This window comes from Pezoporus flaviventris, unplaced genomic scaffold, assembly GCF_033815535.1.
Source record: "Pezoporus flaviventris isolate CSIRO_AGI_PZ_B2104156 unplaced genomic scaffold, CSIRO_AGI_Pfla_v1 ptg000023l, whole genome shotgun sequence".
In the NCBI taxonomy this organism is placed as follows: Eukaryota; Metazoa; Chordata; class Aves; order Psittaciformes; family Psittacidae; genus Pezoporus; species Pezoporus flaviventris.
Window position 1 is genome coordinate 18,148,649 of NW_026892571.1, and position 18,402 is coordinate 18,167,050.

The 18,402-nt window shown below is 42.9% G+C and overlaps 1 protein-coding gene across 6 annotated transcripts in view; it reads left to right on the plus strand.

Annotated features, from left to right (window-relative positions):
- The window catches only part of FSTL4 (follistatin like 4), a 201,878-nt gene that overhangs the window by 164,744 nt on the left and 18,732 nt on the right, over positions 1–18,402 (plus strand). For all 6 annotated transcript variants that reach the window (XM_061457080.1, XM_061457079.1, XM_061457082.1 and 3 more), the window contains 2 exons: positions 1,307–1,473; positions 12,719–12,839. In XM_061457080.1, coding sequence (XP_061313064.1) covers positions 1,307–1,473; positions 12,719–12,839 — 288 coding nt within the window. The remainder of the gene's footprint in view (positions 1–1,306; positions 1,474–12,718; positions 12,840–18,402) is intronic.

An 18,402-nucleotide genomic window follows, 5' to 3' on the forward strand; every position in this document is an offset into this window, starting at 1 on the left:
AAGGTTTTTCGTGCAGGAACTGCTTAATGGTCTGACTGTGTCTGGCCCTCTTCTCATGGATGGGAGCCACTGCCACCCAAATCATAGCAGCAAGCTGGTCAGACATTCCTCTTTTTCATCAACCATAGATCAAAACTGAAGCTACCATCTCTTCAAAGCAGTTTGTACTCTTTCTGAAACAGCACTGGGAATATTAAGTTGGAGAATGGCTCTGCTGGCAGATGTGACATGCAATATTGTATTGATCTTAGCAGCCTTCAGTCAGCCTTGGATCTACAGTGGTGAATACAATTTGTGGCACATTCTATTAATGTCTTGCTTAGGTGGAAGAAGCAGGAAGAGGCAGGATGCCGAGCTGATCGGGTACTGTTGCACAAGCAAGTTTTGCACGGTGTGTTCACACTCAGTGGCTAGACCAGAGCAGAACCCTTCCAAGGCTTCCCAAGGCTACCAACACAGGCAATATTTTAGTGCCCAGATTTAATGGATTTGCTACTCTAGAGATGTTAAAGCAATTTTTCAGTTAGTTCTGGTATCTAATGCCTTCCCTATCTGCGTGGCCAGACGTGGCAAAATGTGCAAACACATCCTGTGAGCATTGGCCAGAAGGAAATGATGCAACGTGGTGTGGTTTGAGAGATGTGAGTGTGGTTTTTAGTGAAGCCTGCGTGTCTCAGGTGTTGTTTCTGTGTGTTACGAGTCAGTCAAAATAACATGGGGTTTTATTATTTAACTAAAATACAAGAAAGCTTCTCACTCCTTGTTAAACAACATCTGTATCTCAGATGCCACATGTGGCTGCATTTGGTAAAGGAGTTTTCATGCTTGGTGACTTCAAATATTTGGGCAATTTAAAACTGGGTTTGTTTGCCTTTCGGTAACAGCAGTATTACCTTAAAGCTACACGGACAGAACCTGACTCATTCTTGTCCCTTTCAAAGGACGTTGGCAGGAGTTGTCTGGGGAAACACAGGGGGTCTCAAGCAGGAGAGCATTTGCTTGTCCTGTTGCTGACTGCTTTGCAAATGTAACTTGTAGGGGAGGACCTTAGTGCCCTGATGCCACAGCTACCACTAGGTGACTCAGGAAGATGATGCAGCAGGTCTGATTGTTGCAGATTCAATTTCTGTGTCTCTTGCTTTGCTTTATTGTTTAGGGAGATTTCGTAGCATAGATAATGCATGCCTTTGCCAAAGTCCTTCGAAGTTATTCCTGGAATGAGTGAGATGGAATGCAGAGGGGGGAAGAAGGGGAGCAGCTTCCCTTTCTAGTGTTTGGTATTACTCTGCTTTGCTGTCTTTTGCAGAGGTGGTCCAGCTGAGCCTGCCAGAGGACCAGAAGGTCAGCGTTACCACCATCACTGTTGGGCTGAGCACCGTTCTGACGTGCAGCATCCGTGGGGCGCTGCGGCCTCCCATCATCTGGAAGCGCAACGGCGTCATCCTCAACTTCCTCAACTTGGAGGACATCAATGTAAGTCCTGGATTGCTCTTGTCATTTTCTTTTTAGGGCATTGACTACAACCTCGTTTAACAGATGATAGTTTTAAGGGCACAAGTTTTATCTTGTTATTATTATGGTAAACTGGAAGCTGGTATGATATTTTGTTTTTACATGAAGATGTCTGAGGAATAAAACCAAAACAACACATATGCAGCTTGAGAGCAGGGGTACTTGGAATATGTTATTATGAAATTAAAACTTAGTACCGCAATAACCCAGCACTTAAATAGCATCTTGTTGCTTATTCAGTTTGGTGCAACCTGTGGTCCACAGGCAGCAGCCTTGGAAAGCCAGGGGAAAGCAGCTCCACAGACCATTAACTCCTGAGAGATCTCTTTCCTAGTGCAAAGAAACAGGTTCACCACGAGCATGAACAACAATACATTTATCATTGGCAGTGAAAACTCTCCCCTGCCTAAATCAATTGATGTTTTTATCTCTGTTCCTCCTGTTTCATTTGCCTTTCAGCCAATTCTCATCTCTTAACCCTTGGTTACTGTTTCTGATGAGCAGTTTACAATATGGGTTACTCAGCAGGGTCTGGCATTGCCCTCACAGGAAGGAAGACGAATCTGGTTTAATTCACACTGCTGGTCTGATGTGCGAGTCATAGTTGGTAGTAAAGACAGGACCTGACTAATGGTATAAACTTGCTCGTTTATTTAATAACGTTTAATTATGGAGAGAGTGGGAAGTAGTGTACAAATATAGGGTCTGTATTTCATTTCTGTTTGCATTACAGGACACAGTAAATCAGGTTTTATTTTAATTGCAATACAGCAAGAGTTGATTTATATTTTTGTTCAGCTCGTGTTAATTTGATAACTACTCAGTTCAGAGTTGTTACGGTCAATACTGTAGCTCCCTAAATTGTTGTGTATCCAGGATTGCTGAAATGTGAAAAACCTTTGGTTTATTCTTCTGCATTAAGTTGGGGCTGTTCAGCCTGGAGAAGAGAAGGCTGCATGGAGACCTCATAGCAGCCTTCCAGTATCTGAAGGGGGCCTATAGGGATGCTGGGGAGGGACTCCTCATTAGGGACTGTAGTGACAGGACAAGGGGTAACGGGTTCAAACTGAAACAGGGGAAGTTTAGATTGGATCTAAGGAGGAAATTCTTTCCTGTGAGGGTGGTGAGGCACTGGAATGGGTTGCCCAGGGAGGTTGTGAATGCTCCATCCCTGGCAGTGTTCAAGGCCAGGTTGGACGAGGCCTTGGGTGCCATGGTTTAGTGTGAGGTGTCCCTGCCCATGGCAGGGGGGGTTGGAACTTGATGATCTTAAGGTCCTTTCCAGCCCGAACTATTCTATGATTCTGTTAATACAGGAAAATTACAGCGCACAGGACAGAAATATACACTGCAGCTTGGTGCTTTATTTGTTGACTCTAACACAAGAATGATGTACGCTATGTGTAGGTGATTATTGTGTCCCCAAACTCAGTAATTAGAACCATCTAAACACTCTTTTCTTCTCATCAAAGCAAGTATTACCCTTTCATAATGCATTTCTTGTCTCCGTTTGAAGCATGACATTGAAATGCAAGATGGAACCAGTGCAGGATTGGCACAGAATTACACAGGAGCCTCATGAGAATGTGCAGGATTGTACAGCCAGCCCAAAGCCGGTGTCCCTGACCACATTTCTTACAGATATCAGTCAATGCCAGGGTTAGAAAATGACCTTTGGGTAACTGGCACTAAAAATACATAGCAAACTGTCAAGTTGCCATGCACCAAGTCAGGCGCTCCCCGCTGTAGTCAGAGCGTGGCCCAGGGAGCCGTGCACGCATTGACCTGCCCATAAAACTGTTTGAATATTCCTCGGAACAGATCTATTCCTTGAGACAGATTTAGTTTAGTAATGATTACACATCCTGCCAATGTGCTTACTGTAATCTGCAGCGAGCAAATTCAGCAGCTTTGCGAGATCAGAGTCCAAAAAATGCCTTTTCTTTTGGCAGTGATATTCACTAGATAGAGCTGAGACATTGTGGCTTCAGGGTCAGTTTGTTGGGCTCATGATTGAGCTGGGGTTAGAAGGGAGGACTGTTGTTCTTATTTCCACACGCTCTGGAGGCTCAAGAGTGGTCTCAGAATTCTTTGGCCAAGAATAATGAAAACTCTCTGATTTATCTTACCTTCATGAAATTTTGGTTATGATCACATTAATCTGACAAGATTTAAGTTCGTGTGTGAACTGAACACAAAAGGACAGTCCAGGAATTGAAGTAAAAACACATCTTTGATAGGTAGGTAGGTAGATAGATAGATAGCAAGCACATGGCTCTGAAGCTTAATTTGCAACTCCTACTATCTGAAATAGAATTCTGAGTACGTTTTCATGCTGAAATGCCAATTCCTCCCTAACTTAGGGCTGGCCCAAGTGGATTTCTGGATTACTTGCAAGTAGTTCTCTTTCTCGTTGGTTCTTAAATGTTAAGAGGAAGGGTTATGTCTTTGCACATAAACTGACTGGTTCCTGAATGATTCAACACCCCCTAGGACAGTGCCAGGCAAAAGAGCAGGGGGGAAAAAACACTTTTTGATCTGTTTGATCTAGTGTATCACTGGGAAACTATATCAAAGGAGACCTGAGATTCTTACAAGGAGGAAAAACAGGATTTATGCCTCAGTTTTAATGTTTCACATGACAAGGTGATAGAGGTCATAAACTGACACGTAACACCTCTACAAGCAAGCATCACGTCTTTTTAATCTAATAAACACCTCCACGTTTTTTTCAGCTTTAATGAAACTATAAGGGGTTTTGTATTCTGTATATGTAACTGCTGTCTGTGTTCTGGCCTGGCTACTTGAGGTGACACAATTTGGGGATTAGCATCTTTTGTTTTCCCTCTTCCACTGTGGGCAAGCTGTAGGACTCTTGAGCTCAGGTCTGTCCCATCTTTGGCTATTGAGGGTGGGCACCTGCATACCTGAAGCACTTCATAGCAGGGATGAAGAGATGCTCCTTCAACTGGTAAATCCCGTCTTTATAATCACAAGTTCTATGTCCTGTGCTCATGGAATATAGAATCATAGAATGGTTAGTGTTGGAAAGGAGCTATGTTCACCTGCAGCATGAACACACTTGTATTTGGGGGTTGATACTTGGTGTAGCCTGGAAGTGGCATCAATGTTCACTTTGAGGTTTGTAATGTGAAAACACATGCACCCGTGGATGCTCGACAGCTTGGGCCAAGGTAGGTGGCAGCAGACAGTTCAAAGCTTCAGCCTTCCATGGGTACACAAACTCACATGAAACAATAATCTATTTAAAGGCACTGACAGCAGGAAAGTGAAGGCACTGTGCTTCTTAATATACTTGAAGTCAGTTAATTAAATTACTTCAGTTTTCTTTTAGTCAAGCAGAAACTCAATTGCATTCCTGCTTTTCACAATCAGGTAAGCAATTTGGCTAATTGAAAGTGCAACAGGAGATTAATTGTACCTTTTTAACTTCAAGAAAGTCCCCCCTGCTCCTGGCGCAATGGTAATCATGAACAAACCCACAGGATATGCAACGCTTGGAGAAATCCCGGTATTATATTTCAATTAAACTCTTTCTCTTCTAAATGCTAATTCAAGAAATGCAGTAAAAACAAAAGCTGGAAAAAAAAACAGAATTCTTCCAGCAGCGCAGGAGAGGCACCACTGACAAACCCTTTGTGGCTATGTTTTCCCCGGATTCATGACCGGTGTGACAGGAGAAGGTTGGTGTCTGTGTTCCACATTAACACTGGAAGTGACAGTCAACAAAAACCTAGATACAGGACAAGGGGTTCAAACTTAAACAGGGGAAGTTTAGATTGGATATAAGTTCTTTACTGTGAGAGTGCTGAGTCACTGGAATGGGTTGCCCAGGGAGGTTGTGAATTCTCCATCCCTGGCGGTGTTCAAGACCAGGTTGGACCCAGGTTGGGTGTCATGGTTTAGTGTGAGGTGTCCCTGCCCACGGCAGGGGGGTTGGAACTGGATGATCTTCAGGTCCTTTCCAACCCTAACTATTCTATGATTCTATGATCTTAGTTTTGGGCAGACCTGCAGGGTTGAAGACGATGATAAAGCCTGGTTGTTTAAGTGTGTTCCTTAAATCACTTTTATGTGGTGTCTTGATTGGCAACAAAATATTAATACTTTTTTATTGCTTTCTTAATCAGAGGCTTTCACAAGCAACACAGTCATAATTTGTCCTGTCCTGTCTCTGAAGAGCTCCGTTAATGAGTTGTCACATAGCTATCGCAGAGGAACCATCTTAATGGTACATGTAATTAAATAGTTTTTCTTGCAAATATTTAAGATTGCTTTTAGCATCAAAATATTATTTAGCCATAAATTATCCATGCGTATTATTTATCCATTAGAAGTCCCTTTGCAGCTGTAGCTGAAAAAAAATCACATCAACTTTTCTCATGCAGAAAATAACTGTAATGTATCTGGAACCGGTAAGATTGTGCTAGCTACAAATTAATTTCTGACTCCAAATGGTGAAGTGGTTAAAATGTGTCATCTTTCCCAATAACACACATTCCACGTTTGCCCCCTAGGAATGAGAAACATGTTTTCCCAAATACATAGTTATGAAAGCATTCCTCAACTTGAGAATGTAGTAAAGCCCTTGTGGAGTTAAAGGTATTTATATGGTATTTGTAGGAGATTTTTTACATGATTTGATATTATCTCCAGAGAAATAAATGTAAATTTATTAAAAGCATAAACAAAAGTTACTCCTTCGGTAGCATGGTAAAAGCATTCACAAACCACAGAGGGAATACTGCTATAAGAAAACGAATCGCCTGGTCCTAAGTAGATGGTGGAGTAGAAAGCTTCTCCTTCCTCAAAAGCTCATATTTGTGGAGGAAGATGTTGCTCTGGGGTGGTTTTGTTTCCCTTGTGTTTTTGAGAGGTACACAGGGCTCATGCCTCGGGAATGCCTTGAGAAACCTGGGATGTCAGCTGCAACTCTCCCAGAGATGAACTGCAGTACTTGGTCTGAGTGTTAGAGCAGAAAAGCAGGACTACGGATGCGGTGTGAATCTTCTAAATATGATCAAGAAGAAAGGAGTCTGCCCATCTGCAGTTAAGTATTAAAGTAGCTAGATGGAGACACTTAAAAGAATGCAATTGGGAATGAGATGAATTAGGACTCTGAAATGACTTGTACTCTCCTGCACCTGCTCTGACTGTTGTAACTGATAATTGAATGAGAGACCAAAATCCATGAATCCCACTTCTCTCTCTCTGTATTGCAGGGAGAAAGCTGGAGTTTATGAACAGAATTTCCTCCCAAGATTGGTACTTCCATGTTCCGTGGTCTTTGCTTTCTCTGACATGTCTTGCAGATCCAGTTAACAGAAACATGTCACTAAATCCCTGGTATACCAATTCCTCCCTTCCAGCGGCTCCAGGCGGAAAACCTACCATTGGTTTTCCTTGTTGTATCATCCCTCGAGTTTCTTGGGATAGAAAAGTCCTCCCTTTTTATCTATGTTATAATTGCACACGTCTCTAAAAAGTACATTTCCATGTGTTTTTAAGCCCAGAACTTTTTCATCTCACCAGCAGTCTTCTGGAGCGCTAAATTCTTTGAGCAGAAAAGCAAGGGAAGATAAATGAACAGCCCATCAGGCTGCGTTTGCAAGAGTTTCCTGGCACTTGCTTAAGGCAGAATTCTCCTCCATGTAAATTACTGAAGTGATAGCATGTGTAAACCCAAGAACAAATAACATTAATGAAGCATAAGTTTCCAGCTTGTGTCTGGAAATGAATTATTAAAAGCAGCCAAGAAAGTGATTTAAGAGCCCATGACTAAATTATTTTATTTTTTATTATTTTTATATGAATCACTCATGAGTCTGTTGTGAAAAAAAAAACAAAACAACATCAGAGGCATTTGATTAGTGAGGAGAAATCGTTCGCAAAGCGATAGCCATTGTTGTAGATTTTGCATCATAATAATTCATTAAACGCTTGGGTACCTTTTGTTTTAAAACCCTCTAAACATTATCAGAGAGTGATTTCTGGGGCTCTGAGGATCAGGCTAGCTGCTTTAACATCAGCTGGTTAATACGGCTTCATTGCTGTGCTGGTTCCTATGAAATCGTTAGAGGGGTTTATTTTGTCTACAGGAAAACCAGTGACACCAGCCAGTCCCAGTGCTGGGACTGGTTTTGTCAGTGGGCACTGACAGGCTCCCAGCTCCCTTGGGCTTGTTGGAAAGGGCTGAAAGGGAGGGGTTTAGAAGTAAAGTGAATTATTTGTGTTGGAAGGGACCTTAAAGCTCCTCCAGCTCCAACCCCTGCCACGGGCAGGGACCCCTTCCACTAGAGCAGCTTGCTCCAAGCCCCTGTGTCCAACCTGGCCTTGAACACTGCCAGGGATGGGGCAGCCACAGCTTCTCTGGGCACCCTGTGCCAGCGCCTCAGCACCCTCACAGGGAAGAGCTTCTGCCTAAGAGCTCAGCTCAGTCTCCCCTCTGGCAGGTTAAAGCCATTCCCCTTGGCCTGGCCCTACAGGCCCTTGTCCAAAGCCCTTCTCCAGGTTTCTTGTCAGCCCCTTTATATTGGAAGACTGCTCTGAGGTCTCCCCTGAGATCATGATGCTGATAATATTTATTTATAAGGAAGTCCCAACAACTGGTGAGTTTCTCCTAAGAAGCCACCCAGGGAGCCCCATTCCCTCTGTTGTTATTTCTGTGATGAACACTTTTAAACCAGGATGGTGAGGGGGTTTCAACCATTTTCAGGACTCACCCCAACATCTGGTAGGAGCATTCAGTATCTAACTGAGGTGGTTTAAGTCAGGTTTAAAATCTCATGTGCGGGGCCGTGGCACATGCTCTTCTGCAGTGCGATTTGTGCCAGTGTTTGCTGACAGATGGGGAGATTGTCTGGTTTCGTGTCACTGGAGGTTGTTTTTCTGTTCCTTCTTCCTATTTATAGCTGTAGGACAAGTATTTTTTTTCCTCAAGTAACTGGAAGTTATCCTACAAAATAATCTGAAAGTGCCTTATGTTAATTCCTCCTCAGACTTCCTGGAAAACAAGAAACTTTGCCAAAAAATGTGAAGGATTCTAAATATGTTTCTCTTCTGTGTTGGAGCAACCTCAAGACGTGTTAAAACGCTCCATGAAAAAGCATCTGAAAGAGGCAAAAAAAGGCAGTTGGTGCCTCGCACCCTCCTTCAGCCCTGGGTTAATGCGGGCTCCCTCTGTGCCGGCTGCCTTCCTGGGTGTCAGGGCAGGAGATTTGTGCCGTTCCAATCACATCTTGGGTTTCACTCGAGACAGAACGTGAAGCGAGATGTACAAGCAATATGCAATGTTTTACACATTTGGAGGCGCGGGCTCTGCGAGCCGCGGCAGATTGCATGGCCAGGGAATGCATTAGGAGGGAGGGATGGGATAAATAAATATGAAAAACCTTCTGTTTGGAGAGATCGATGCTTTGGGTAATCAGTAGTGATGGAAAGGAAGCACAATACCAGAAAACCCACCTATCCGTTTGCTGGCATCTGCTTTTCTGTCTGAAAATGACTGTGTGCAGAAGCAGCGTTTTCTTGTTATTATTTTTCAGCTTCCTGGGTTGTTATCAACTTAAAATGCAGCGTGGGGCAAGGTTTTAATCTGGGAAAGTTTAAACACATTCTGAGGTCACTTAATCAGCGCTTCATTTGAAGGGGAACTGCAAGACATAAAGGCAGCTCAGGAAGGACAGGGAGCTTTTGATTCAAACAAGGGAGAGAAAACAAGAGACAAACTGCTGGAGAAGTTGATTTATCATCTGCCACCAGTCGACCTTATCAATTAGGAGAAATTATAGGCATAGTTTGCTGAGTCATTTTTTTCTTTACCCCAGAACATGTAATGTTATCTTATAATGAATTTCATAAAATAGAGGTGATGAACACTCTGTCCTTATCTGGCCCCTTTGAAGCAAAGCTCATCAGTGGGGGGGGTTAGAATAGTTTCTGCCTGTGTTTTCATCACCTCTGCTGCTGCTTCTTCTTCACAAGGAAATTTCACCTTCGATGGTAAATGAGGAAAGATGTGTCTCAGAAGTGTCTTATTTGCCTTTCTCCTGGTTGCCTATCCTTTGTCTGGGATGATACGTAAAAATGTCTCTCCAGTTCACTGCTGGGGTAGGAGTAGGGCAGCCCCAGCCCCAGGAGTTCTGCAAGGCTAGCTGAGATGCCTGGACAGCCCTCAGAGTACTTTGCTTTAAAAGTGAGAGAGTTTTAGGGAGAGAAAGAGCCGTGTTCCATCAGTTTTATAGATGTTTCTGGTTCCCTCTGACTGCTTTCAGGCTCGTGGCGAGATGGAAACCTTGCTTTGCAAGCAAAAGCCATCCAGAAAAATCAAAGCACTTGAAATGCTCCCTCTGCCTTTTCCCAGAGTGAATTCTTCCCATTCCCTCTGCCCCACCCCTGCGAGTTCTCCCAGCAGGCTTATGTATGCGTGTTTGGGGGGGTGGAGGGATGGAGCTCAGAACCTGAGCCTCCAAAAGCGTTTGTGCAAATAGCTTCCATTTGGCTGATAGCCATATTTGAGAGGCAAGAAGCCCTCATTGACCTGCAGTTCCTTCTCAGCTTGATCAAGCTGTGTGTGTGCAGCATGATGGTGTTAGATGCCGTCGAGGACCGCTCCCCAGCAAACCAAGCCAGCCGCTGAGCACGCTGTCAGTGTTAACTTACTACAGTGATGCACCCCAGCAGCTCCTAGGAGCTCCCCCAGGCAGTGCAGTGTTGGAGGGCTGTGGGAAGTGGCTTCTGTTGCGCTGCGGGACTCCTGCCTGGGGTGAGTGTGACACAGAGAGTTAGAGGCTGTTAAAGAGTCAGACTCATCATTTGCTAATGCTCTAGGGCTTGGGTTTTTACAAATACACCCTTATAAAATACACAGAAAGCACTTGTGCATAAGAATGCATGCATATATATATAAAATAGAACTGTGAAATCCTAATGTACTAATTATATCCACAGGGAAAGACAAGGAGAAGCCATGAGCTGCAATAAACACACAGAAAAAGTCACTAATTTGTTAGAGAATTCAGCATTCTTTTTGTAGCAACAGCAGTTTCAGTATTGAACCTGCATGTCATAATCCCTTTTTCCTTCCCACATCTAGTACTGGTCATTCTTAATAACATTGTAGTCTCATCCGTGTGTGCACAAGTTACACAGGGCAGGTTAATTCCTTCTGTGCCTGACATAAATGGCATGGTGTTAACCCAAACCGTCTTTGATAACATTCTTTATGTGCTAGAAGTCAGAAAATAGTTTCTAAAAGTCATAAATGATGCTTTTACCAATATAAGCTTCTCTTTACAATAAAAATGTGTTTGGAGAGGAAGGGAATAATACCACAGGTTTGCATCAGTTTGTTTTTGCAAGGGTCTTATATTAATACATTTGTATGCATTGGGAAAAGCAGATCGTCCATAAAAAGACAATTACAGAGCACAAAGCAAGCATTCATATTATTTTTCCGAGATATCTTCAAGGAAGCAGCATACCTAAACCAGACGATTTTATTGTCCTGTTTTTCCACACCACCTTGTAAATCATTCCATAAAAGTAGCCATCCTGCTTTTATTGCTCTAAACTCCATTTGATTTGCTTTGGGGTTAACTTTTAAACTCTGTTATGCAGTCGCCTCCACTGCAAGCTTTTTTTGCCTCTCATGCAAATATCACTTGACCAGGGTTGATGTGTTTTCTGTTTGCAGTTATTCATGCATCTTTACTTTCCATCAGGAAAGATGTAGCAGACCAACAAACAGGCAAATGCTTGAAATGGGAATTTTTGAGTAATACTTGAAATAATATATTGGGTAGCATAACCAGTTTATCCCATAGTGTAGATGCTAAATCTGCCTGACACCCAAGTGGCAGTAATATCTCAGATACTTTTGGGTATAGATTTTGAATTCCAGGATCATCTGTGCATTTATTCTTCATAATTGTTCATACATTAATTCATCCTTTCATATACTGTACATAGATAATTGCTCATACATGTTCATACGCTGGGGCAGCACATGCTTCCAGGTAGCAGATAGCACCAGCAGGGAGGTGATGTCTGTGTCCTCTCAGGTTAAGGTCTGTGCTTTGGGAAGGGGTGCTGTCCTGCCTGTAAACTCTGTATTTCTCAGAGCTGCCTCTCAGTCTGCCTTGTAACATGTATAAAATCCAGCCCAATGAAAATGGGATAATAAAGTCCTTGGTTTTTCACAGGCAAAACTACTCTTCAACACTCACACTGTTGCACTGGGTTCACGCCGCCCTGATTCCAAGTTGAATTTTCCCGTATTTCTGCAGTGAAATACTGCAAAGTTTAGTTTAAAACGCTTCACACAGGGAGCTAATTAAAGAAAACCCATTCTTTAAGCACATGAACTGCTTCTAAAATGAATCCTTCTGGTTTCACATGGGAGTACAAGCATCCTGGAGCTGCAGAAGACTGAATGGTAACGGAGTTAACGAGAGAAGCCGCTTCATACGCCCATCAGTGCTGTGGTTCTGTTAACTATAATCTGAAATGAATTCCAGAGCAGGGCACTTGTACAACATATTCAAGTGCTAAAAACCGCTTTAATAACTCATATTCTTCCCATCTGTAACTAAAAATTGTAGTAATGCAAGAGCAGATCTAGGAAGATGAAGGGGATAAAGGAAGATACTTGTCAAGCAGTTGCAGATCAAACCAGGGTTCTCTGAGAAAATGCTCTTTGTCTGCTTCCTCGTCTCCTGCCTAGGATATTGTCTGAGATAAGTGACAGTTTCAGTTCTTTCTCATCACATCTCAAGGTTACAATGCATTTTCTAAGAACAGGCATAGATAAAGGAAACTTCAACCCACCCAGAAGTTAGCATTTTATGCATCTAAGGCTAAAGGGTAGATACTAAATTCCTCCATAAATTAAACAGCTGGAGATTGCCACCTTTTTTATGTGCAAAGAACACCTTGTTAGCAGCCAGCACAGAAGTTCATGTTCTCAGATGGGTTGTTTTGCCTTACTCTTAAATTGCCGTTCTCTTTCTCCCTGCATGTTGATTTATGAACTTTATAACTTGCTGTTCAAAACTCAAGCTGTGCTCCCAAGCCATGGTGCTATCAAAACCACTGAAGAGGTTTGGTGTGTCGTGTCCCTTCACGTGGTGGTTATGATGTTTTTCCTAAGTAATGAGGCACCTTTCCTGTCTTTCTTTCCATACAGGACTTTGGAGAAGACGATTCCCTCTACATCACCAAGGTAACAACTATTCACATGGGCAATTACACCTGTCATGCCTACGGCTATGAAGAGCTGTATCAGACCCACATCCTTCAGGTGAATGGTTAGTAAATGGCATGTATGACAATCCATGTAATGTTCCCGTAAGCGAAGGTGCGCGTTAACCTCATGCACACAGAGGCGTGAAGAGCTGCACTGTTGTGTGTGCACGAGCATGAACCTAGCTCGGGCTCTGCTCACTCCTGAAACCACACTGGCAATCAACAGGATAGGTACCAAGGGAGGAACGTGTATAATTACCTGGGCTTCAGTCCTAACAGTTTAACAAGCTGTCAATAGAGTCATAGAGCTAAGAGCAGCGTTTCAAAGCATCTCTTAGACTAATTACTACTTCTGCCAGCAGAAGGGTTGCTTCAGTAATTTCTTCTTCCAGAAAATCATTTCTGTTGCAGGAAGGAGCCCAGGATATTGAAATAAATACTGCACAGTGTTTCCAAAATGAGCTAACTCTCAGCTCTGTATCAGATTATTACCTGGTTGTAGTCTGCTTGGTTCACTAAGAGCTGTGTACACTGGCTAAGGATATATTCCACAGGGTTGCAAAATGAGGGCAGACCCTTTGCAGGTGAGAGAATCACACAGGCCATATTCCAGCTTTCTGGTTCCCCTCCATTCCCTGGACCACATTTGTACTTGGTAGAACTTATATTCAGGCATTCCCTATCTTTCTTCTGGCCTCAAACTCAGACCATTGGATTTAGTTCAATATTACATTAGCTTCAGCCAGCATTTCATTGAGGGACCAGCCAGTGCAATATCCACCTCTCCAGCAGCAAAATCATGTCCAACTTTAAACCTGGGTTTATATGTGCTAATATGACCAGCAGTATCTGCAGAATAGGAGACAGTGTAACCTGTTGTTCACCATGGGTAGATTTTGATGTACTCTGCTTTGAAAGTATTTAGTTTACAAGGAAATCCAGTAACTTTATCCCAGAGGATATATTCTAAAGGAAATTTAATATTTAGTTCTTTCTCTAGATGTCCACGATCATCTGCAAAGGAGAGCTTACAGTTGGGAAGTGCAGATAGCTACACACAGGTTAATAGAGAGAAGCTGACAGTAAAAGGATGTTTATGCACTGTAAGAAGTGCTATAGTGGACGTGGGGTTTAGGTTTGGCTGCAGCTCAGCTCTTCGGGACGTGTGTAAATGCTCCCCACTCCCAGGGAGTACCTGGAGGAGAGCATGAAGCATCCGGTTGATTTGAGTGAAAACTGACTTAATGTTTCTACAGAATAACTTGTCATCTTTCGAGACAGTAAAGTGTAAATTCTCAGCAACGTGGATAACTAGATTGTGCGTGCTGCAGCTGGGAAAATGGGTTTCCTTCCTCAGAGTGCTCTTTGTTTGATGAATGGCAGTTGAAAGAAAAGCAAGCTAACAAGTTAATCCTGTGTATATTATGTGATATGTTATGAGCTCTGAATGGAGTTTAGTTGGCAGACAACAATGTAGACTTTATCATCACTGAGAATATAAGGCCCAAAGGCTTTGGAACTAAAGCCAGAATGAGAGGAAAGCTAGATGGAGTGTGGGGAGGGGTTGCTTCCTTTCATCTTTATGCCTGCCACTTAGCTTTAACTTGTTGAAAGATCCTGTTTTGCTTTTAAACAGAAGTTACAGGCTGCAGCTGCATGTGGTTTTCTTACTAATAGAACAAAAAAAATCCCCACTTTCCATGTTGACTTTTTTAATGTTGCTATGTAGTCAATAAATACTGCAACAAAATGCCATGCATTCTGCTATCAGCTCTAGGCAATGCTAGGGGACACTGCAGGATCTAGAAATCTTTGTCCTACAGCATCTGATATTCCCATGTGAGCCATTAGACGTTGCAAAGCTGTGTTCTGCATTTCTTGATGTGACTGGCTGCCCATATCCTTGTATTCTCTCCTTTTCTGCCTCTGTCGTGGCTTCCTCCAATAGCTGCTGCTGGGACAACAGGTCCGATGGCAGGACAGTGTTGTGTACCTTCAGCTGCATTGTGGGGTTGGAGCTGGATGAGCTTTAAGGTCTCTTCCAACCCAGCCTGTTCCATGTTTCTATGAGATTCGCTTCATCACAGTAAATTCTGTGGCAAGACAGGCATATCCTTGTGCTCTGCAGGGAAACAGTGTCCTTATGGATGCTTGCTGCTGTACCTGTGCCACACAACCCTGGCAGTTCTTCCCTTTGTAGTAGCTGGTTCAGGATATCACAAGTAACCCAGGCAGATCCAGATGCTCAGGCAAAGATGAGAATCCTGTTAGGCAGAAAAGGTGAAGACCACCAGATGAATGTCCCAAACCCCTGGCTCACATCTGGGCAAGGAGCATAAAGCACATGTGTGAAATGCAGCCTGCATGGGACATTTGATATGGCACGTTTGGGATGATCTCATCTATCTTAAGAGTCACAGCAGTGGTAAAATTCAGGTCAGTGTATTTGCACAGCTGGACCTCAATGTCTTTGAAAGGAAAGAATGCCCTGAAAGGCAGCACAAAGTTTAGGAATGAGAAATACATCTTTCATGCTGGTATCTTTGATCAGGAGAAGCCAAGAACAGTGGGAAGATTATGTTCTCTCCTACGCATGGATATTGCTGTATTGCTTGGGAAATGTGTTCAGCATACACTAAGTGTAGGGAGGAAAAGCAATTTATCACTTTCAAGAGAAAAAAAGAGTTGCTGAGGATAAAGAATCTCATAAAATTGTAATCAACTATGAAAATTGATAGTTTGCAAATCAAGAGGCTGCTGAGTGTGGGGCATCATTTCCCTTTGTCCTTGCACTCTGGAAAACAGCCGCATAAATCAGAATGTTGTATTCTTTGAAAAGGGGTTTAAAAAGCCATTGGATCCTCAGCACAATTGTAAGGGTCCAGTAGGACACATTACTGCAGTAGCAGAGAGATGTTTTAAACAAGGATGTTTTGTTAATGTGACTTTTCAAGAGAAAACATATAACGCTGCAAAGTCCTTTCAAATCATAAATGGAAAGATTAAAACATCTCAAGTAAATGATTAATCTATCAATTATTACTAGGCCCTGGAGTATATAGGTCCTACAGCAGCAATGTACGTCTTTGGGCCTTGGTATTGCCATCTGTGCTCATCGTGTGCTTTATCACCTGAGCTGTTTTATTGTAATGAATTGGTCTGCTCACAAGGTACTACTCAGTATGCAGTAGTAGGCAATCTACCCAATCTCATGCTTGTTTGAATGCCTCTTTTTTTCCCACTTTGCTTAAGATAATAGCATTTTTATACTGCCCTTGGCTGCAGGCACAGTAATGCTTAGCAATGATATATATTCACCAAGGGAAATAGCAAAGGATAATCCATATATTCCAAAGTCTGGAGCTGAAATTTTTGCAAGTTTAAAGCAAAATGTGCTTACTTGGAACGTGTTAATTTGTTTCAAGGACAATAAAAATGCATGCTGCAGTTTGCTGTTATCACAAGGCAGGTTCCACGCAATAATTTGCCTGTGCAATGAATTATGTCAGACAAGGGAAAAGAAATAAAATGTTTAAAAATGGAAGGAGCAGGAAAATGGTAAGGGCAGGAATGGGGAAGCAACACATACTTCTGTAGGTGAAAACAAACACTTCCCTCATTAATCACTGGGAAAAACACCTTGCTATAATTTCAAGTTAACCTAATTCTCATGCAGAACATTGATGCAGTCCCTAGGACCCCTGAGCTGCCTTCTGTGCTAGAAGTCTATTGTGTTTTCAGCTCTGCAGGTAAAAGATGAGGATTTCTCACATGCAGGCTAACGTGGTGTGAGGCAAAAAAACCTTTAGGAAAGCCTAAAGCAAACTTATAAGAAAGTTATCAACCCACACTGGTTTTGAGAGCATTAAATGGGTGGTGTCTGAAATGGGATTTATCTCCTTCAAGAGCTGGTTGGTGAGGAAATTGCTTTGGTGCCTTTGGCCATTTGGGGTATATTAGGGAAGGGTGTGAAGTTGGCTGGGGGATCTCCTTCTTGCCTTGAGCTGGGCAGGCACAGGCAGGCAGCTGTATCTAGATGAGCATTAAGGTTCCTCCCAACCCAAACCATTCTATCCTGGCAGGAGCAGAGCTCTGCACATGGCACAGGACCCCATGGGCTTTGTTCCAAGCTGGTTTTCATGCAAGTAGCTGCAAGCTTGGGCACCCAAGTCTGTCTGCAAGAGGCTAGGGCAGGCAAACCTGCAGACAGAGAGGGCCAGGATTGCTTGGGGACTGGAAAAGGCAGGTTGTGCCATCTGGAGAATAGGGAAAGTCCCTGGGGACATTAAGTGCTGTCAGTTGACTTCAGGATTTGGGCATCTGGCCTCCTTGGGTGATGTGTTTTTCCTATGCATTTGTAGGAGACAAAATGCCTCTCATCCGTGAGTCGGAATAAATCAGATAGCCTTTCAGAGCACCTCAATTCCTAAATCATTTCGTTCTAAAAATGTTACTAGTAGCAAGCAAATCATAGGCGAGACAAGCACTGAGTGCAGGACCTTCATAAAACCCTGTCAAAGTGGCCAGAAATTACTATCTTTATCCTGTCTCGCCTGGAGACACTGACTCGGAGAGATTCCAATTAATTTTCCGAGGTGCAGATGGAATGAGAAGCTCCTGACTCATGGCATTATTGCCCTGAATTGCTTGGGCACAGTCTCTTCAATAAACCCAGGGGTGGCTCTGACAGCTGCCAGCCATTTCCAGCATCACATCGCTTCCTTTGCTCACCTTCCACTTGATCCGGCACCTCCTGAAGTCAGGAGGAGCCGCAACCCTGACAGTAATGGGAGGAGGAGAAGATGAAAAGCCAGTAAATACTCTTATTTGGAATTTGAAATCTCAGTTTAATAAAGCAAGCTTATATTTTTGGTAACCTCCTGATTAAAAAAGATCTTGGGTGGGTTTACTCGCTGCTCTGTGTCTTATAACACATTTTCTCTTCTTCTCCAGTGAAGGAAATATGAGTCAAGGAAGTAAACCCACACATCTAGTGCAGAGGTGAAGTTTAAAGCCACTCCTTTGCTAAAAGTCCCCTTTTTTTGCCCAGAGGCATTTCCTTTCAGATTACACCTGAGCAATCTCTCACTGTTAAAGCTATAAAACCCAAGTAGACTTGAGGGCTTTCTGTCGTGGCTGATTTCCTTCCAAGCTGACGACTCAGCTCTGGTTAGTACTTGGCAGCTGGCAGGTAAGACAGAAGTAAAATATCTCTCTCTGGTAAGGCCCATAAAAAATAGATGGAAAGTGTATGCTAGTGAATGTAATTATTTAAACTATGCCCATATGGGTATATAGACACATAGCAAGCTGCAAACACAGATTTCATTTTATTCTGAAGCAACTGTTAAGACAATTTAATTTTGCCAGGCCTGGAGCTTGATGATGGACTATATAAAAAGACAGCACCGTGTTAGGTACCTTGAGCCAGTGATCTCCAATTGAAGTTTGTTATTAACTCATTCAGGTGATCTTAAAGAAACCCCACGATTTTTCCTTAATTCTCCATTAGTTCCTGCAGAGGTTGTTCATTTTCCTTGAGGAAGAAGTCAGGCTCCCACATATCACATCCGCATTTGACTCTGACAGTGGTTTTACACAGCTGTACATCATTCAACAGTTACA